This window comes from Electrophorus electricus, chromosome 16 (assembly GCF_013358815.1).
Source record: "Electrophorus electricus isolate fEleEle1 chromosome 16, fEleEle1.pri, whole genome shotgun sequence".
NCBI classification, from domain to species: Eukaryota; Metazoa; Chordata; class Actinopteri; order Gymnotiformes; family Gymnotidae; genus Electrophorus; species Electrophorus electricus.
In genome coordinates this window covers 2,719,764-2,742,553 of record NC_049550.1, presented here as the reverse complement: position 1 = coordinate 2,742,553, position 22,790 = coordinate 2,719,764, and the positions used below count along the sequence as shown (strand labels likewise).

The window sequence follows — 22,790 nt, the reverse complement described above, 5'->3', positions numbered from 1 at the left end:
ACAGGCCTGCTGGAAACTTTGGACTACTGCCTTGTGAAATAAGAGCAGTGCTTGTGACAAGGCTTCAGTCTGTTAGCTAGCGGGGGTCTGTGCTTTGTTCCTTTTTGGCAGCCTCTCAGCTCAGGAGTTCCTTGAGCTGATTGGACGAGTGCCCCTCCCCCCCAACCAGCACATGGACGTGTGTGTGTGTGTGTGTGTGTGTGTGTGAGTGTTTGTTAGTAGGGTTTGGCAGGGATGGGGGGGGGGTGTCAAGTTGGAATCACAGCTTTCTAAATCTGTATTGCTAACCTGCGAATTCACAGAGAGAATGAATGAAACGGGGCTGGCATGGATACATGTCCTCAAGGCTGGAAGTATCCCATTTTCATTCTCGAACTGTGAGGTGAATTGAGTGTGCCGCCTGGAAGAAAATTCATTCAATTGTAAATGCACCGTGACATTATGTGGGTTTTGGGGGGAAAAAAGACAACGACTTTTGTTTTTGGTCATTGTGAAAGACTTTATTTTATTGCATTTTAGTTTGAATTGATTCTTCAGTGTGCATGTAACTGTCATTGAATAGCTCTTGTTGAGTGACTTTCTACAGCCTATAATTTAGGTTAAATGGTGTTCTACAATGGAATATCTCCTGCAGTTTAGGATAAATGGAAAGTGGAAAGTGGAAAAAAAAGCTTAAATTCACATTTTGTCAAGTATTACTTGTGTTTTCCTGTAAGGACCTTAATTTTAAATAAGGGCATACTTTGCTTTAAACTTTCGCAGTTCTTTAACAAACTGCAAGGTCATTGTAAACAACTATTGGACCTATGTTCCAGTCTGGACTGCTAAATTTCCTGCTGAATCCACAGTCTCACTCTGCTGGGCTCTCTCCGAACACTGGTTCACTCTGGTAATGAGTGGGTATTATTGGGGACTGTGACCAGGTAGAGTAATACAGAAGTCCTCGAATTGAGAGGATAACAGAGCTGAGTGGAGAACCTTAAGGGCTCAGTAACCACTTATTACGTGCCTGTCTGCAGCTCGAATGGTAACAGTGGCCACACAAACACACACACACACACAATAAAAACAGGTTTGGTTATATACGCAAACCCATTTTTCTCACTCAACACCCATGCAAAAAAATAATCAGAATTACCAAAGATTAATTTTAATATATCAACCTTTAGCATTCACAGTTCAGTACATCTCTCTCTCTCTCTCTCTCTCTCTCTCTCTCTCTCTCTCTCTCTCTCTCCTCATCACCTGTGATTTACCACCATTATTTACTCATATTTATTGAAAACACACACATGCACGTGCTAACCACACATTCAGCTGTATATCACCATTTCGCCTCCAGGGCTTAGTGACCCTCTTCTGGCCAGAGATGAGAGCAGTGCAAATACAGCCAGGCTGGAGCACAGAGAAGCTCAATGGACCATGGCACGAAGATGTGAGAGGTGCCAAAAGAGTCGCCACATGCTCGCAATAGACTTGCGCATGCAAACATTGGTGTCCATGTGAGGACTTGGGTGTGAGAAGAGAGCTTGTTCAAATGAAATAAGTTTGACTTTTTTAGTTTTTCTAGTGAAATTCACATGTTGTGAACAGAATGCTGACACTCACAAACACACACACTCTCCCTATAGTGGATGTGAGAGCCCTGGTGTATCTGTCACTCTCTACCAAACATACACACACACACACACACACACACACATACACACTGGGTGTTGTATCTGAGGACCCAGGCAGAATGACACAGTTGGTTTCACACTTGCACACTGTACCATATGCGAAGCCGTTTGGGTGTTTGGGGGCTGCAGACAGAGCAGATGGTTTCTGGATGACCCAAGGAAGGTGTTTGATGTTAGGAAGGAGGTGGATTTAATTAAACGTCGTCTATCACCCATGTCGGGGCTGAAGTCAGCATGTCAGGGCTGAGAGGCCTGGAGCCCTGTGCTCGACCGATTGCCCTGATCTCTTCACCCCAGGCAGGAGCCACAAGCCCACACATAAGAGTTCCTTCCACTTTAAGGAAGAGGCAGTGAGCAAACACAGATCTGGAGGTCATGTCATGAAGAGACTTGCAACCACTTGTCATTACAAGTACATGACCATTAAGCCCCATTGTTACATTTGATGGCAAACATAAAGGTAAGGGCCTTGGTCTCCATTCTGGCACACAGTTTCCAGATGATTCAAAAGGAGGTGGAACGAGGTTCAACCGCATGTGCATCTTTGCGTGGTAATCAGACTAATAAATTCCTATTGCTTTTTCATACACAGATTCATCCATATTGAGCAAGGTTATGGCCAACAAATATGAGAAGGGGTCACCTGAGCTTGCTCTTCAGCCCTAGTTTTTGTAGTTTTCTTTATTTGAATTTTAAACAATACACTTAACCAATGAGCAAAAAGGTGCTTGCTTAAGGAATCCCTCATTGCGATAATTCAGAGTTCTGAATAACAGAATTATGGTAATATGAAAGCCAGTTTGTTTTCCCTGTTCTATATTAGTAAAATTCTCTATTAGCAAAGTCATTCAACTTGTTCTCTTTTAGTAAAGTCCAATCATGAAGTTGTTTTAGCAACCTCAGGGTTTACGTTCTGAATGCACTACCATAGGTTAGCATAGGTTATGGAAAAGTCATTTAATAATTTAATCAAATAAGCCATATACAATACGTTGTATACAACAACGGCAAAAAAAAGAAAAAATTATATAATATTTTAGGAGTGTATTTTTTTGTTACTTGTTAATTTTCTGATTAATGTTTTTAGGATCATTATATTTAATTTTGGGTTTGACCCTTTTTAACTCTAGTGAACATTTATAATAGCACGTGTGATGAAGGGGTTCATCCCGGGCGAGACATGGGATGTAGAGCAAGCTGAGAGCACAGAGCAGAATTTAGTCAAAGTGAAAGTAAAACACAAACTGGTGAGCAAACAACAAATTGTAGATGAACATGTACGGGCTTACAGCAGAGTGATGCTAGTGCAAGCAGTGCACCCAGAACACAGGACAGAGTCAGTGCATGGAACATGGAACGACAACCTAGGCTACATACACAAGGGTTTAAATACATACACTAACAAGATACAAATGAGACAGGTGTGATTGGTAATTGAATTGGTTATTAAATTCAGTTGAACTAAAGGGCGGGGGGTTCAAACAAAGCTGTCAGACTAAGAAACAATTACATCAGCATGTGGCGGGCCTGGGGGGTGGGGGAGCATGCCATTACAGCATGTCAAAACGGTACTTCATAATAAAAGGATATTTATAAGAATCTGTCAAATACAAAACATATGAAAACTGTAACTGCAAACGACAAGACTAATGAGGGTCTAATATGTTTTAAAAATGACAAAAAATATAGCTATTAAACTCAATCATATATGATTTTTACAGACCTGAGGCTTTTAGCTTAGAATTCAACTTAACATTTCAGAGACATTGAATCCAGTGTCTACTTCATTTTCACCAAATTTTGTCTTTTGTATTATGCGGTTCATTATATATGCAGTTAATTATGCATATTATAATATTTATTATGCATAATGAGCTCAATGTATGATGAGCTGCCTGTTGCCAAGTGCAACAGATGATCTATATGCATAGTTTCAAACATTCACACATATTTCTGTCTGTTTTACAGTGTGTCCTGGAACTGATAACAAGCTCAGCACCCTGTCAGATCTGGACCAGCACTACCACACTCTGCGCAAGTTCTACGAGAACTGTGAGGTGGTGATGGGCAACCTGGAGATTACCAGCATCGAACACAACCGCAACCTCAACTTTCTGAAGGTGAGTTGAGCCAATGCTTGACATAAACCCTATATCATCAGACCTAAACCTAACTAACTGTAGTCTCAAAGTGAGACAGTCAAGTTCTACCTTTATATTCTACAATTCTAAACCCTAAATCCCAATTGCTAAACCTAATTTACCACAAACTCAGCATTCTAAATGTGAGTCAAGCCAACCTTGATCAGTCCCTAAAATCTAAAGCCTCATTCTAAACCACCGCATCAACATCATAAAAAAGTAGGCCAGTCATAATTCCAAACTGCAACCCCTAACAAGCTGAATTTTCCACCTCCATCACCATCTCCATGCTGTTGTGTTGTTGAGAGCATGAAACTCCACTGCTGCAGATTTTGCTTACATCAGAATATTGCAGTGGAAACAATGAGTATATCAGCAGAAGATGAAAATGCATGTTTGGTGCAGTAAAATGGCCCATATGAAATGTAAGCTGTGGGTATGTTACCATGTCGACTAGTGCTTTATAAGCTTGATTTTGCTTTTGTCAGTGCAGCACGGTTTCTAAGCAAGAGTAGATATACTTTCAAATTGAAATTCAGATAATGTGCATATTGTTGCTGACTTGAGAAACATTTGTTCCATCTGAATAACGATAAGAGACAAGTGAAATGTAGACAATATTTGAATGTCCCGTTCTCTAGCTCTAAATTGTAAATCACAATTTTGTTCAATCATGTCATCTCAAAAAAAGAACTCACATCGAAATAGGCACAACAATATCAATAAGATGTTGCATTATTTAAAAAGAAGAGTAAATTACTACATTACAGCTCTTTTGTTTTGACACCCACATTGAAGCTACTGTTAGGAGAGAGAGAAAGGGCCTATAAATGTTGATAATTGCCTTGCCTTGCCTTGTTATTAAGGTTCATTCATCTTCACTTATGAGAATGATATCTTTGTTTCATTACTGCTTCATTTCTTATATTTTTCCTAATAGAGAAATTTATGTTCTCCATTCTGTACTTTTAGCTCAGGCCAGTGGGGCCAAGTCATACAAATCCAGCTAAGCACTAAGTGGTCTGAAATTTACAGACAGTCACTATGGGTGTTATGCTCCACCCTCACATTCACCAATGTGTGCAAGTGGAGACTTGCAGTGAGTTGAGTATGACCAACACCAGGAGAAAACTGGGTTGGAAACTATGTAAAAATAATGAAGTAAAAAGCTTATTAGTGTTTGTCTGCTTAATCATAAAAGGGAGTGTTCCTTCTGGCATTGGATCTGTAAAAGAGTCACATTTTAAAGAGCTGCAGTCACAGTTTGCTGCAAATACTCAGAGTAACCCCTATTCTCAATCTGCACATCCAGTGCAAACTTCCTTTCTGGCTTTTGCCATGTGTAATGAACTGAGTCACAGCTAATTACCACACTCCCATTTCAAAATAGAGTCCATAAACATTTCCATTAGCCACGGAGTCATTAGCACAACAATTAGGCATCTGGGGGATTGATAAGGGGTATTGGTAGGTATGAAGCTCTCTCTCTGTCTCTCTCTCTCTCTCTCTCTCTCTCTCTCTCTCTCTCTCTCTCTCCCTCTGTCTCTTTATGTCTGTCTCTTTCTCTTTCTCTTTCTAGCCCATATGCGTGGTTAGTCTCATGGCCATTTGCGCAAAGTCTCTGCCACAGTATGAGAGGTTTGAGCTTATCTGACAGCCCAGATTCAGGAAGAGTATGCCCACGAAGGAATCCCTCTTTGCCTTTTCTTTTAATCTTTGACACTTCCATTGATCTCAAGCAACTGAAACATTATTTATTACATGTTTAGGTTTGCTTTTATATTAAATAATATATTGTTACTACTGTTACCATTATACCCTCTTTCACACATACAGCTGTGTATATGTGTGAAATGTTCCACTGGGGTCTGAAACGTTCCCTAATTTGTGTTCTCTCCATCTGTATACCTGTGTATGTAATGCCATGCATATTAAGGAAATTGTATCAATCAATATGAAATGCTAACCACATATTTCTTCTATATACACTCACTGACCACTTTATTAGGTACAAGTTGGACCCATTTTTGCCTACTGTCTTAATTCTTCATGGCATCAATTCAAAAAGGTGCTAGAACCATTCGCATTCCTCAGAGATCTTTATCCATATTGGCATGATAGAATCATGCAGTTGCTACACCACCACCACTACCAAAACACCACCATGCAGTTGCTACACCACCACCACCAACACCACCATCAACCTACACTGTTGATACAAGGCATGATGGATCCATGCTTTCATGTTGTTTACACCAAATTCTCACCCTTCCAACTGAATGTCACAGAAGAAATGGAGATTCATCAAACCAGGTAGCAAGCATTTTTCCAATCTTCTACTGTCCAATTTAGGTGAGAATTGTAGCCTCAGCTGCCTGGTTTTAGTTCACAGTAGTGGTACCTGGTGTGGTTTTCCCCTGCAATAGCCCTGCTTCGAGTGTTGATGTGTGCGTTCAGAGTTGCTTTTCTGCATACCTCAGTTGTAACAATGGTTATTTGAGTTAGTGTTTCCTTTCTATAAGCTCTAACCAGTCCTGCCATTCTCCTCTAACCTCTGGCCTCAACAAGTTATTTTGTCTTTTGAGAACAACTTTCTATCCCCAGAGATAGTTGTGCATGAAAATCCCAGTAGATTAGTACTTTTTGAATTACAAAGACCAATCTGTTTAGCACCAACAACCATGCCACTTAAACCACCTTTCTTCCCCTTTATATATACTCGGTTTGAACTTATTGAACTTTGTGTTGACCATGACTAGTGTTTCAGAAACTTTCTTCTGTCACAGTGAGTAAATAAAAGTACATGCAGAACATCTATGATGTGTGTTTTGAAATTCAAACAGCTTGGGTAATGGCATCACTTTCTCAAGAAGGGATCAGAAGTAGAGAGGAAGTTTTACTAAAGGATAATCGTTTGCCAAACTTTCTGAGATGCTTAATAAGGCATATGACAAATTCACAATCTGCATTGATTGTGAATTTCAGGCCATTATTAGCCTGATTGGCCGTCTTTAATCAGAACTTAATCAAAACTTATTCTAGTGTATTTGCATTACTTAGTAATTTTTACATAATTCCAATCAGTGAACCCCAGGAAAGAACTTGAACCAGTTGAGATAACTAAATAGCTAAAGGAAGTTTGCTCCTTTGACAATTTGAATTGGGCATTTCCGAGCATTGAAAGTGACTCGAGCTACCCCTACACCCCTGCTTTTGCTTTGTCCAAAAATGCTGATGTGGTTAGCAGTAAATGGAAGTTAGTGAAGACTGTATGATGCATACCTATTGCAATGTAATGCTAAATACATTCCTGGGAAAAAATGTGTATTTTTAGTCTAAGCATTTAATACATATAGAATTTGAGATATTTTACTTCACATGAGAGGTTTTACTTTACATGACCTTTGGGGATAATGATGCATGTTAATGACGGTGCAAATGATATGCTGCCCAGAAGATGTTATTAAAAATGAAATCATGGTAAAATATGTCTTACATGTCCCTACTCCTAAAATATACCATTACTGCTAAAGTATCAAGTTCCCCAGATTTAGCTACACCTGATTTTAGTCTTTGCCTGTATCCAGATTTGCCTCATTTTTGCCTAGGTAGGAAGATAACATACCCTAAGCTGCCAGGAAGACAAGAGCAGTGAGAGAGTGAGAGTTCCCTCAGACACTTCCAAGCATTACCAGTCACTCCAAGACATTCCCTGACACTCCCTGACACTCCCAGGCACTCCTAGACACACCCAGACATTCCCAGATGCTCCAGATACTCCTAGACAGTCCCAGATGCTCCCAGATGCTCCAGACACTCCTAGACACTCCCAGACTATGGCTGCAGATGACTGTTTGGTGAAAACTTGCCTGTCGCACTTGCACGCGTAGAGTCTGATGGGTGGTTCAGCTAAGGCCTGACAGCTAAATCCTGACAAAGCAGTCTTTGTGTCTACCTGATTTAGAGACATAATGGGCACGTTAGCATAAGCATATTTTGCACATGCCAAATGGCCTGTATATTAGCAATATTGCTCATTTTTAGTTATTAGAAGATAATGTTATTAGAAAATTTGTCTTTAAAAATGTAAGTACTTATTTAAAATAGCTTGAAAGGCCCTTTGTAGTCACCCTTCTCACAGTGTGTTCCATTTAATGGAATGAATTCTAAAAACACACTGTGAAAAGGTTTTCTCAGTATGGCACACTGTTAACCAAGCTAAACCTACATGGCTGAAAATTATATATCACATATTTAACCAAGATCTGTAAATGAATCTTCATTTTCTTTCTTTCTTTCTTTTTTTTAAATTAATTAATTAATTAATTTATTTATTTATTTAACATATTTCCATTCATCCAATAGGTATATTACTCTCACATGCACACATTTCTCACTTTTTTAAGATGCTAAATTGTTCTAAACTCTTTAAACTTCTAAACTGTTCTATTACCCCAATGGAAGCCAAACCATTAGTACAGTCAATGCATACAGATAAAAGACTGATGGATTTGATCATTACATATCTAGCTGATTCTGGTATTCAGGGCTCTCTGTGAAGTTTAGGCATGTATCATTGTGTTTCCTTCTTTTTAGCCTGGTTTGAAAATTCAGTGCTACATCAGCCATGGTGTCTGTGAGTACTACTTTGATAATGGTATTTACCACGTGTACAAACAGTATCTCCTCTTCTCTCTCTCATGCTGTTTCTCTCCCTCTCTCTCATTAATTTTCAATGTTATGCCTTATAGCCAAAACAGCAATCAAAGAAAAGTTATGCTTGCTTGCCCTGCAAATGATTTGCCTGGTTGACCCACAGAAGTCAGAAGCTTTATTCACTCTGTTTCCTTCATATAGTGAACTCTTGCAGAAATCACACCTCCATCACAAACTGAGAGGTGTTTAGGGACATCATTTCAAAGCACATTTCAAAGCAGTTGGGGTAGAAAAGAAACAACAGCTATCCTCCTATCCTACCCTCTTCTCTTTCTCTTTTCTCTTCACTGTTCTCCCTCTCTGTTTCCCTGCCTGTCTGAGTAACAGAGACCCAGAGGCTCAGAGACAACAAACTTCACAGAATGCGGCCCTGCTCCCACAGCCCTGAATTCTCTCCATCCTCTTTCTCCCTCCCGTTAACGCTCTCCAGGCAGATGGCCCGCCAGTGCTCACAGGCAACATGTGGTCATCTTCTTCACAACATCCCCCAAAAGTGTACAGGCTTCTCCCAGCAGGGTCAGACACATATTGCCACACTCTTGTGCATAAAAATGTTTGTGCTTTGTTTCCCTACTCACTATGAAGATATTTTTCCTACACATTTCCCACATATCATAATCAGATGGGAATAATGAACCATGTTTGAATGTAAATTTTCACTGCACATCGAGAGAAATGCAAAGCTGTCTGCCTTTTTTCCTTTGAAGAGGAATATTCATGTGTTGTTCACTGGGTAGGTGTTATCCAACTTTCTAACACAAGGAAACGTAAGTCATAAAAATGTGAAGCATGCATGTCTGGTAGGTCGTTCTCCATTCAGTGGCGTGGATTCTGCTGTGTTCAGGAGGACAAGCATGTGCACAATGACCTGCCAGTATAGCCCACTCTGTTTTGAACAATGCTTCAACTGTACACTCACTCTGGAGCTCTTTCCCACAGACCATCAGCTGACATTGTCTGTGGCATCCATGAGTTTGCAGCCTTGTTTGAAAGGTGGAGTTGTGGAAAAGTGAGATGATAATACAAGGCATACACACCCGACCTCTTTCTGCCTTTCTCTCGTACACATGCACACTCACACACACACACACACACACACACACACACACACACACACACACACACACAAGTGAATAATAGCAGTCCTTTTCTGACATTAAAAGAGAGGGAGAGATGGACGAGAGTGCTTATCACAGTGGAGCTCAAGGGATGCCACAGTAAAAAAGGAAAAGAGATGGAAAGAGGAAGTGAGAAAGAGAGGTAGAGAGAGGAGGAGAGATACACAGAGCCTGTCTGTCTTTATCTAGACTTTTTCAAGCCTGTGACAACTCTCAAAGCCTCACGCTCTCATTGTACAGTACAGTGTCATAGCTCTCTCTCACACACACAAACACACACACACGCACACACACACACACACACACACACACACACACACACACACACACACACACACACATACATGCATACACACAGCTACAGCTATAAAGTAGGATGCAACATTGTCAAGTTCCTTTACCACATGCTGTGAAACAAACATTTTTGAGTGTATACATAAAAAACTTTTGAGTTTTCAGTCTGAAATCTTCCTCTCTATGCAGTACTTTGCTTTACTAACAATCAGTTTTACTAACAAAACAAATTGTTAGTAAACAATGATTATTACTTTACTAAACTTTACTAAACAATGACAATGAATGTGTAATTGGCACTGTGAACAGATCAGACCATTCCTGAGAACAGCCAGGTGTAGTGGTTGTGATGGGTGTGGTGAGTTGATGGATTTAGCGGGTGTGTCGGGTAGGTGGCATTGGGCATTTTACTGAGCCGCTTCTCATGAAGACCTTGAATGTTTTGTGCATTTCTGTCTTTTCCACGTGGTCGCTCTCTGCTTTGGAATCAACGTAACCCTCACTGCCCACTAGACTTCAGTGCCCTCCCATGGCCCACAAGGGAGACTTGCTCTTGAAGAGACAGCAGCTATGAGACTAAGTCTCTGGTAATGCTGAATCTTTTGGCACTGTTGAAATATGGGATATAATCAATGCCTCCATTCATTTTTTAAAGTGAGGGTTAAGTATTACTCCCTCCAAATCACAGCATGTGTATATATATATATATATATATATATATATATATATATATATATATATATATATATATATATATATATATATATATATATATATGTTGCTGTTGCTGTTGTATAATTATGAATTAGTCAAGAATGGGGCTGGTCATAAATCAAGCTCACCCATATGAGAGAGGATTGTCCAGTTCACTGGATTCTGCATAAATGCATACATGTTTTACATTCAAATCAAGATAATGCATAGACATCTCACCCCCCCCCCACACCTCCCCAAACTAATACGTTCCCTGACTTAGGTCCCTGTGAAATGTGCAGTCATTTAATAATACAATTAAAATTATTTTTGAGGACATCTAATTATTATCCTCACGTGTTTCAGCGTTCTGGAAACATGTCAGAATCATGTAAAATATATGGTGCATTTGACATCTGCCCTTTTAACCCTTTCATATTTCCATGACCCCTATTGCATATTGTTACGACAGAGACAGAGAGCCATTTACCCAAGAATTGATGTAAACGTGGCTTTAACAATGGCTCAGTGTCAGCTTCTGGGCATGTATTGCTTTATTGTACCCACAGCCATGAAAGGGTTAATCCTATTCCTGTTCTCAGTGCACTTGGAACTCTTCATAGGCTCACCTATTTTGGAGTGAAAATGTCAAGCCTGCAATTTTCCCATTTTGTGCCTTTCCACAGTGAGCTATGTGTCGCAATTTTACCCTCTCCCCCCTCTAGAAGGCTCTTTGGCCCTCAAAATGTAGGGCTCCTTATCCTCTTCCTCAGCAGAGTGGGCAGGGCTGTAAATTAGACCATGCTGAAAGAGGTCACTTGACTACTCTGACTTGGAGCTTCCATGGCAGAAGCTAAGCACCCGCTAGCACTAAAACTGTCACGCTCCCGCTCCAAGAGTGGCAGGAGAGAGCTGTAACCATGGTGGTGAGTGCAGAACACTGGGTTGCAGCGGTGTGGGCACTAGTGTGTTAGTGTTGGTGCAATTATTGCTTATTACTGGGGAAAATGAGGGAAATTGTTATCTATTGAGCCCTACTGCTGCTGCCCCCCCATATGCTAACCTTACATCACAAACGACATGAACATGACAATACCGTTATCATCCTGAGGAGTGACGACGTAGATTTGCTGCATATCTGTAGCCTGCGAGTTCACATGCAAGGCTGCAAAATAAATACAAACAAAAATCATGACACGATAAGAAGAGGTTGTCATGGAATTTCTAGGAATTCATCACACCTTAGACCTTATTTAAAGCGAAATAGATTTAATAGTAAAAAGAACTTCCAAGCATAAGAAGGACCAGGTCTTGCTCACAGAGAAGCTGAGAGGAGAGGAGGCCTGAGCAGACAAACACACACACACACACACACACACACACACACACACATATACACACACACACACACACAAATAAATGCACTTGAGAGGTGTGTGATTCTGATTATGATTCTATTTCTTAACAGTGGAGTATGTGTGCAGGTACACCTGAAGTTTAACTCTTTTTTTTTTTTTTTTTTTGGTACACTGTTGGACCGGGACAATTAATATCTAAGCACAAGAAAAAGAAAATAAAAGTTCTGTTTAAACAAAGCAAATGAGAATAAACCTCCCCATCCTTATATGTCTGTGATTGTCAAATCCATTAAACAATAAAAGTTTATAATTTGTCCCAGAGCTAAGTATATAGCAGAATTGAGTGAATACCATGGCCAGGTATTTGGTTATACCTTCACCAACCACGGACCGTTTTACAGTCACAGACGAACCCTAACCCCATTATCACTGTTCAGCATCTGACCCTGGAACCACTACCAACCTGATGTTAATTGGATGGCAGACATGAATATGAAATTTTCCTGGTGGTGGAAACTTTATATCTCTCCCTCACCCTCACCTATGGTTGCTCTACTGTTGCTCAGCATGTGTCAGAACTAGTTTCATCATACCATATTTGGTAAATGTCTTTCTAATACATATCTTCTTTTCTAGTTTCATTAACTTTCCACATAGGGCTGGGAGTTATTAACAAAACCTAAAAAAAAAGGTCTTAACTAGTGAAATATATATGCATAATATTCAGGTAAATGCCATAAATGTAATACTGAACAAAATTTCCATCACAGTGGTAAACCTGTGCTCTACAGTTAGATTGATGAATCACCATTCAGTGATTTTCTACTGCCAGGCACTTCAAGTTCCATGAAAATTGTTGTTAAATTCCATGTATTATATGCATTATGTAAATGGTGGTATTTTTGGGCCCTTATTTGCATCTATTGAAGCAATAAGTCCACGATGTCTGTTTGCAACCTTTTGGAAGGATCTATTATGACACAATACACTCTCAGTAGCATATTCTTCACCTCAGCATCTAAGCAGCATTGTTATTCTAAATATTGTGGAACATATAAATTAGCTATTACTGTTCATGTGTTCTACTTTTGCTTTCTGAGTTGTCCCAAACAGAGGCTTCTATAGACTTTTCCCGGTGTGCGAACAAGGGTAGGGTTAGGGTTACTTCAAACCAGTCAGCGAATAATCATGCCTAATCTCTTCAGAATATGTTAGATGGAGTGTCTATAAGTGGGTGATTGTATAGCTTAGTACTGTGAAAAAATGTGTGACTAGTATAAGGTGGACATTTTTTTTATTGATTTTCTCTCCTCTTGATTCAATTTTTATTTTGATAAAATGTTTTGACAGCTTGCAAGAGTCATGCTATTTTGTTCAGGGTCTATATGACTACTGTTTGAAATGTATTTATTTTTCAGATTGAGATTGGTAGGTACTATTAGCTTAATATATTTATATCATATTAGCTGTTTATAATATTTATCTTCAGTGCAATTCAATTGTAAGATAAAGTTTATTGTTTAGTTTATTGCCTATTTCTGATGAATCAGAGACCATGATAAAGATGCTACATTTATGCAGAGACATGAAATAAAAGTTCCAGACCAAAACAAGCATCATAGTTTCAGATAAAAAATCTGAGATATGAATCCTCTGTTTTGATGTAGTGCAGATTTTTGTGCCTTTGTAGAAATATGATTACTCGTGGCTGCTTTATGGCACAGTGATGAAAATGCTACATTTGGAAAGGTTCTTCTATGTGTGGAGTCATGCTGGAGTTATGAAACCAAGAAGAAAAGGTGTCAAAATTACCATAAATCACTTGCATCAGCTTCTAAAGGTTAGATTTGCAACATCACAAAAGATTAAATGATGGAATATGTTTTTGTGACACAATAAGTATCACCATCCTAATTGTCAGATGTCTGTTCTTTCCATCTTTACCTAACACAATAAATGCAACTTATAAATTGTGGAATCATTGAGTGTTAAGTCGGTAACGACCCCTTAGTGTTAATTAAGAGATGCATTTTTAATTTAACCTAAAATAAACTTAGGTTTATCTTATGCACAATTTCAACCCAACAACTGTACTCATAACATTAAAACTACACGTTAGTGGAGTTGTCAGATAATTTCAGTGTGTGATATTTCCCAATTACTATTGGAAAGAAGGAATAAAATGAAAAGGAATAAAATGGAGGTCAAGATAAAACACAAATATTTCAGCTGAAAGGAATGGAGAATGAATGAAGATAAATTTACACATCAACTGATAGGAGATTGTGCTGCCAAGAATCCAACAAAGTCTCAAGTTTGAAATGAAAGCTTATAACCACGAACAAAGCCATGTTTAAAGTGACTAACTTCAAGTGAACACTGGAAAGGATGTTCTTTGTCACTTCACAGGGACAAAGACTGCAGTCAGACAAACAGAATGGGGTTAATCAAACCCTCATGTGTCTAAAGCCAATATTTCTGACACAAATGAAAAAGCTTTTTTTTTTCTTCTTTTTTTTTTAACCGGAGAATCCCTGTGGACAGTAGCAATTAGTTCAAGACTAGACAAATTTTTTGTCCGAAATGAGGCCACTGATGTTAAAATAGGGAAGCAACACTTGGATAAATGCTATAAAAATGTAAATTTAAATATTATTTATTTATTTATTTATTTATTTATATTTGAAAATGTTTCCACAGTTTCTGCTGTGCTCCATAGTGTACAGTTTGGGGACACCGTGTCCGGATGCAGCTCGAGAACACTGCATACTGAACAGAATGCAGATCATAACCAGTTTATTTTTTATAATTAGAAACATTCACCTGCTCAGAGTAACGGCAAGACACAACCAAATATGGTAATTGCAAACAAATATCACTATTTTGCCTTTTGTAGTTCTTTTCTTACAGGATGGAGGGTAGCATTCAGTGACCACTTTGCTTGAGAAGAAGAGTAGTGTAAAAGGCTTAAATAGTCATTTTTATAGGTTTATTCACAGAACACATTGGTGACATTAGCCTGACTTAACAAAACCTTTGTGGACATGTCTGCCAGGATCTGAGGAACTGACAGCAGCAGACTTTGCACTAGGTGAAGGTAGGCAGTCACCAGGGCCCCCAGGGGCAAACACAAACAAGATTTAATGTTAAATAACCTATTCTTAAATATACGTGAATATGTTTTATTTAAAAAATGCCTGTTATCTGCTAGTGTAACAATTATGCTTAGTAATCTTAATGCAGCACCTTCCCTGGTCTTGGCTTTAATGAACTGTTCTGGTTTGTTTGTTTGCTTGTTTGTTTGTTTGTTTGTTTGTTTTATGTAATGATGCCACTGTGTGAATTCAGACCAGTGCATGTAAGCACTGTAATTGTGTTGTGTCAAAGTTATTTTCTGAGTGTTGAAAGAGTTATCTGAGTGGAGCAGATAATTACAAAAAATGGGAGGGAAGTAGAAAATGTTAGGCCGAAAAATGCACCCAAAAAGTGTTTTTCACACTTGGTTTCCTCTTTTAATAATTGCTGGGATTTAAATGAAATAGGGCCAGAAGGCACACTCTTCAGCACAGCGCATGATAGGAGGGGACACTGTCCGGGACTGTGCCTGATGGGAGAGTGGGGGGGTAATGCATTGATCTAATAGGGTGTGGCTGACTGGTTCACTGGTTCAATGGGCTAATTGAGAATCTCTTCCCACAGCTGATGTGTGAGGATAGGTGTTTGGAAATAACATTAAACAAGTACACCACATTTTTTGCTTATCATTTTCTTATGTCTGTTATGCCTCTGCCGAGGTCTAGCACTGTACAGGATGTTGACTCGCATGGTTCCTTTTTGTCTCTTTTGGCAATGCAGCTGTAATGATTTGGCATCTCTCTCATAACAGTTCAGAGAAAGTCGGGAAAATTGGATCTTGTTGGAGTAAAGTGCATTATAGATAAAGGTTGCAAAAAGTGGCACGAGAGCAATTGAATTAGGTGAATTACACACAAATCTCCGCTGCTGGCTTCTGGCCCAGCTCACAGCTTGGGTGCCCTTTGTTGTGGTTGTCCTTGTTGCTAGGTAACAAGATTGTTACCTTCTTTTTTAACCAATATTCTTTTTTTTGTTGTTGTTAATAATTTCAGATCCCAAACAGACTGAAGTTTTGGATACAAGGAAAAAGTACAACTGATATTAAAGCTGTAAAACAAATAATAAAGCATTATTTGTTATAAAAAAAAATAATAAATCACAGTAACTCTCCCAGGAAATATTGTGGGAAATAAAGTACAGTAAAAATGTAGAAAGTAATATTTTCCCACTTTTGCTCATTGAAAACCGTGCCTTAAAGTGAAATGAATGGCAGAGACTTATTTTTGGAACAGTGATGCAACAACTGTTTTTCACTTAATGATATGACCGACTGAAAGGTATAATCTTCCTAATTGCAGCCTGCGGCAGGCTTGTACCTTTGATCATTGTGTGTGATGTCAGAAGGGGACACTGGGAATTGTAGTTCCTGTCTACTTGGGGAGTAACATGAAGCACAGTTCAGTTTGGCAGCTATTATGTGAGACGTAGGTGACTACTGCACAGATATCCTCCCGTACAGTCTTTCAGCATTAGCAAACATTGAAGGCAAAGGCTTCGTGGAGACCTGTCCTTACCAATCTTTATCACTGCAGCTGGTGCTGTGACTAGGAAACGAATTGGTGATGTGGCCATGAAAGCAAAGACATTGCAAATTTGTTCAACCATCTGTTCAGAAAAGAGCTGCGGTGGAATAATTAGGGATGTGCTTACAAGGGTGCACAAAATGTCTGAAATTTAGAGCCAATCCTAACTTTTAACAAAACCAATTAACCTCAGACAATTGAAATTAGGACTTCCAGATGCCCTGACCACAAGGAGTGAAGAGAACACCTGCACAGTGGATGTGATGCTCCCCAGGTAATAGTTTAATAACAGCAGAAAAGTTTTGGTATTTTGTAGGTGTTCATCAGACTTGCATAAAATGAGCATAAAAAGGATGTATACATATGTAGGTAACAATACAGTATAGGTCCTAAACATTTTGTCAGTGCAGAATTTCCATACCATTTATATATTAAATAGTTTGGACTTAGCTACTTTTATTTATTTTTACATTTTTCTACATTTTAGAAAAACAGTGAAGGTATTAAAATAATGAATTAGGAAATATGTTTATGCTATGTTAAACAAATATCTTTATATTGTTCTTTACGTTCTTTATATTCTTCAAAATTCTTCAAAGCCACCGATTACCTGACAGCTTTGGATAACAGTTTTGGATGCTCTTGGTATTCTCTTACCTTCTCATACCTACTTCATGAGGCAGCTGCCTATGATGTCCTGAAGACATTCTCATGTATACTGAGCACTTGTAGGGTGAGGGACTAAATTTCTGAATGTGCTGAAGGGACAATTAAAATTAATCTCAAACTTCATTATTATTATATTTTTAAATCGTATACTGTATATATTGTTTTGGAAATTTCATAAATATTTTCATATATATCAACTTTCACTATTTTTATTTGTTTTAGAAACAAATTTAAGCATAATCCATTAGATTAAAATGCCTTTATTACTATTAAGAACATATAGTAAGGTGTGTCCAAACTTTACACTGAGACTGTACATTCATTATGTCTCACTTAAAAAAAATAGCTTTCTTAAGTCTCCTTTTTGAGTCCCCTTTTTATCTTATCAGGAAACATTTGCATTTGCTGATGCTACAGTCTGCTTGTTTTAATAGAGCAGTATTTTTCCCAGATCCTGTAGTGATGCCGCGTTCTGTGTTTACTTGCATGCGGGTGTAACACATAAGCATCCTCACCACCATACACCACACTACAGGCACATTTCACAGGACATATGGTGTCACAAAGCAGTGGATGTTCATTTTTGTGACTGGGTCATTTAAAGAAAATATAATAAACAAATTCTTGCATATGGTGTATCTGCAATGGGTGCGACTGCTGCATTTATGATTGCATGAAGTAGACAAGACAGTAAAAATTGTACAAAGGCAGGTGATTAGCTCTTGACCAGCATATCATGTACATTGACAGAGTGTGTAAAAATTACTTAAGGAGTTCACTTAAAGACGATTTTGAGTGTCAAGTCAGATTTGGAGATATGCCAGTATATGATGACTGTTGAGAAAAAAAGGATTAACCCTGTAATTGATTTTTTTCCCCAAAAAACACAAGCCCATATGTCAGCATAAGGAATTCTTATCATAACACACCCAGGTTTTAGAGAGTTGGGAATCAGGAGGACTGGTATAGGGCTTGAAATAAGTTGCAGGAGGTGACAGGGAATCAGCACCATTAGTCAACACAAAGTTTACAAATCAATGTTGTTGCTTTCCACATAAGTGTGACAGCCATGTTCACCCAACCAGCCTCTGTGTCTCCAGCTTGATGGGGAGTAATGATTAGCTCAAACCCCTTTACTGGAAGGCATCATTCTGTCAGCCTCCACTGTGAGTCTCATCAGCGCTGAGCATCTCGTCAGGATGACTGGCTCTGCATGGAGCACCGCGGTCAGCACTCGAGCTCCTCCGGCGATCAGCCAGACGGCCGGAAGTCATGTCATGGCCATGTCATAAGCCCATTCTCCGATGACAGCTGGGCTGAATCTAGGGCTGGAGGTTGTCATGATCGATACTGGTGTGAGAGAGTAGGTTCAGCAGTCTAATAGACGTTTACGTCTGACTGCAGTCAAGTGCAGGTCTTGAATTTCACTATTTAGGGGCCAATCCATATGGCCTTTAATATGATCATTTCTAAGAGGATGAAAAATTCAACCGGCAAAGCAGGAAACGAACTCAGGTTTTTGATCCCTTGAAAATTTTTTTCACATGGTTGATTTCTGAGGTATATGCATAGATTAAATATATAAACCTTTGATAACTTAGACACAATTAAATGCATAATTGTTTGAAAATAATAACCCCAACACAAAACACACAAAAAGCTCAAGACTTCAGTCTGCAACCAGCAATGTTCATCTCGATTGGATTAACATTTATCACTATCACTGTCATTGTCTTAGTTAGCTAGATTAGTTTAGCCCTAATTAACAGTAGTGAAATGTCACTAGATATTCATTGTGCCTAAAGTGAAAGTTATGTTTCCCTTAATGAATATTCCTTTGTAGGTTGCTTCAAGTTCAAATTAAATCTATCTATCTATCTATCTATCAATCTATCTATCTATCTATCTATCTATCTATCTATCTATCTATCTATCTATCTATCTATCTATCTATCTATCTATCTATCTATCTACATTTTCACAAAATTGAATGACATTGTATACAAGTGGAACAGTACTGGTGGCTCTATGGTGAATTTTATTGCCTGTTCACAAGCTTCTTGTACAGGAACATGCCATTGGGCTCAAGGACTGGAGCTGGAGAACTCAGTGTTTCTTGCTTTACTAATGTTAGGAATTGTAATTGTATCTTGTCCTGGGTCTGCACTTCAACTCAGAAGACTGCAAGTGTAACCAGAGTGTATTTTCTTCTCTTTTACTTCTTATAAAAGCTGTAAAGTCTGTTACTTTGCCTGGTGGCTCTCACAGAGTGTGAGCGTGGCTATTCTAAACAATTGATCTGGCGTGTCCCACAGTCTATCCGGGAGGTGACGGGTTACTTGCTGGTGGCCCTGAACCAGTTCGAGTACCTGCCTCTGGAGAACCTGCGCTTCATCCGTGGCACCAAGCTGTATGAAGGCCGCTACGCTCTGGCAATCTTCCTCAACTACAGGCGCGACGGCTACTATGGCCTCCGACAGCTGGGCCTCAAGAACCTCACAGGTATGCCCCCCCCCCTCTCTCTTTCTCTCTCTCTCTCTCTTCCCCTTTTTCTTTACCTCTAAATGAATTACTGATTCTTTCCCTATGAAGTAAACTCTGACATTTTGAAATGGCTCTTGTTATGTGTTCTCAATTAGCATGGCAACCCAAATCATGATTAGTCACACTTGTTAATTTGTTAGTTCAGATGGAGAAATAATTGCCACTGACTGAAATGCATTTTAAAAATGGTTTTGGCTCCACCACTGTGCAGCTCTTCCATTCCAATTAAATGCCATTTTTTGACCTCCGAACACACGTTTTACCAGAAGAAAAAAAAAAAGCTTTGCAAATTAACTTGCAGAATGCAAATCACCACTCAAACAGAAAGTGGAACGCAGTGTTACACCCATTTACTAAAGCAGGTCTAACTCCCTTTTCTACAATGAAATGCAATGTTATATTATGGGCTGCGGTAGCTCAATGGTATAGGTAATCGAAGGGTTGCCAGTTCAAACCCCACCACCAGCAGGTTGCTGTTGTTGGGCCCCTGAGCAAGACTGCACAAGTTGTGTTCTGTCATAACTGTAAGTTGCTAAATTGCCATGATTATTGATATTCTTTACACAATGTTCTCTAATCTTCTTTGTTGTGAAATCAGTTCTAAGAAACATGTTGTCTCATTGGGCTTATGCCTATATACTGCTGACAAATCCCAAGTCAGCCTCTTTAAAATTTGTTTTGAAACACTAATAATATGTGCAATTTTAATTTATTATTACATTAAAAAAAAAAAAAGATTCCCAGTGAACAGTTCATTTTAGAGCAAGTGATCCACTCCTCTGAGAGCCACACAGTATTGCAAGAAAGTACTCCTTCAAACCAGACTGAAGTAATAACTTCTTGGCTTCCAAAAATTCAGTCAGAGCAGGTATTATTAAGTGTGAAAAGAATAAAATTGGTTTCTATGGCTACACATGCCAAGCAAAGGATTCATTGGCCAGCTCCTGATGCTCTAAAACTACATTACAGTAATACTGGGGAAGGGAGATCATCCTGAAAATCCACTGTGGGTTAGAAGTTTGCGAGTGAAGGCAGAATAAATCTCTTGTTCCGCTAATGAAAGATTAGAAGTATGTGCTGTATAATCCGAGCCCGGCCCCCTTATCATTATTTACTGCACATCATCAGGGACAGCAGTGGCCGTCAGGATATTTAGGAATATTGCAACAGAACAGAGGTTAGGATTTAGTGGTGTTGTAGTTCTCGAGTCAGGTCTCGGTATCAATCCAGCCTCTGTCTCTCATTTACACTCAGTCTGGTCTCAGGTTCGGGTTTAGGAGGTAATCTTTTCCCTAGAAAAGGAACACTTTTTTTCTATCAATATTGAATATCAACAATCTATTGAAACAGAATAAAACAGTTATTTATCTGCTTAAATAAAAATTGCACTCAGATAACAAAAAAAAAACAGAAAACAAGTCACTGTTATTGTCATTCAGTATCTATGCATTTTATTTTGAGTCATATAACGTTTTCAAACATTGTACATTTTGCACCTGTTCCAGAACTCTTCTATACCTAAAATTGAACAGCACACTCTAATCAGCACATTATTATTATTATTATTATTATTATTATTATTATTATTGCTACATATTTTGGGGGATAGAGTTTGGTAAATTTTGCAAGCATTAGCTATCATTATTATGTTTTATGATAAGGCTTTAAGCTTTGTGAAACAATGTGTGTCTTCCAGTAAGAGTACACTGGCACAAACGTCTGCTGCGTCTTGTCACTTTTGTTTATTTTATTCTTATTTTTATTGCTAAGTAGGTTGTTTTTGAATATTCATTTGCTTGCTGGGGAATTTTACTCTCACAAAAATTGGTCTATGACTTTTTTGCAGCTCAGATGTTTGTTCACTGCTAGTTTAGGATCTAATTTTTTCTGTTGTAAAGATGTCTTAAATGGTTAGGTACTGGCTATATATATTATATATATATATATATATATATATATATATATATATATATATATATATATATATATATATATATATATATATATATGTGTGTGTGTGTGTGTGTGTGTGTGTGTGTGTGTGTGTGTAATAAAATCACACAGGCTCCACTCACACAGGTTTAGACTACAACACTATTTAAATTATCAACAATTAACCACCAGTGTATCCATGTCTTGCATTTACAAGTATAATGACTTGAAACTACAGGTCATGGTATGGCCATGGCACCAGTATTGTATTGCTAAATTCTGTTTGCAGCTTTAAAGATTAAAAAAAGTCAACCGAGGCCAACTGATGCAATGCGTTGTTTTCTTAATGATGAGGGAGGTTTCAGGGCCGAAGCATGTGTTTGAGATAATGAGCCTCTGCAGTTCAGGTTCAGAAAGTGAGAGTCCTCTCTAGTGCCAGGATTTGATAATTAGATCAAGCCAGCAGCAGGAATTAGACCCATTGGGTGATGTGAAACTTTATGCACTTGACCCTCCTCTGTTTGCCACACTATTTTGCTTAATTTTTTATTAAAACTTAAAGTACAGTCATGTTTGTTAACATATTACAACACGCTTTGCAGGAGGGTAGTGACTGCTTGATGGCACACACACACACACACACACACACACACACACACACACACACAAATAAATGCACTTGAGAGGTGTGTGATTCTGATTGTGATTCTATTTCTTAACAGTGGAGTATGTGTGCAGGTACACCTGAAGTTTAACTCTTTTTTTTTTTTTTTGGTACACTGTTGGACCGGGCCAATTAATATCTAAGCACAAGAAAAAGAAAATAGAAGTTCCGTTTAAACAAAGCAAATGAGAATAAACCTCCCCATCCTTATATGTCTGTGATTGTCAAAACAATTAAACAATAAAAGTTTATAATTTGTCCCAGAGCTAAGTATATAGCAGAATTGAATGAATATCATGGCCAGGTATTTGGTTATACCTTCAC

General features: G+C 38.6%; 1 protein-coding gene across 5 annotated transcripts in view; it reads left to right on the top strand.

Annotated features, from left to right (window-relative positions):
* LOC113579187 (receptor tyrosine-protein kinase erbB-4) overlaps positions 1 to 22,790 on the top strand; it is a 165,441-nt gene that overhangs the window by 69,518 nt on the left and 73,133 nt on the right. For all 5 annotated transcript variants that reach the window (XM_035534874.1, XM_027012944.2, XM_035534872.1 and 2 more), the window contains exons 2-3: positions 3,648 to 3,799; positions 19,642 to 19,828. In XM_035534874.1, the coding sequence (XP_035390767.1) occupies positions 3,648 to 3,799; positions 19,642 to 19,828 (339 nt within the window). The remainder of the gene's footprint in view (positions 1 to 3,647; positions 3,800 to 19,641; positions 19,829 to 22,790) is intronic.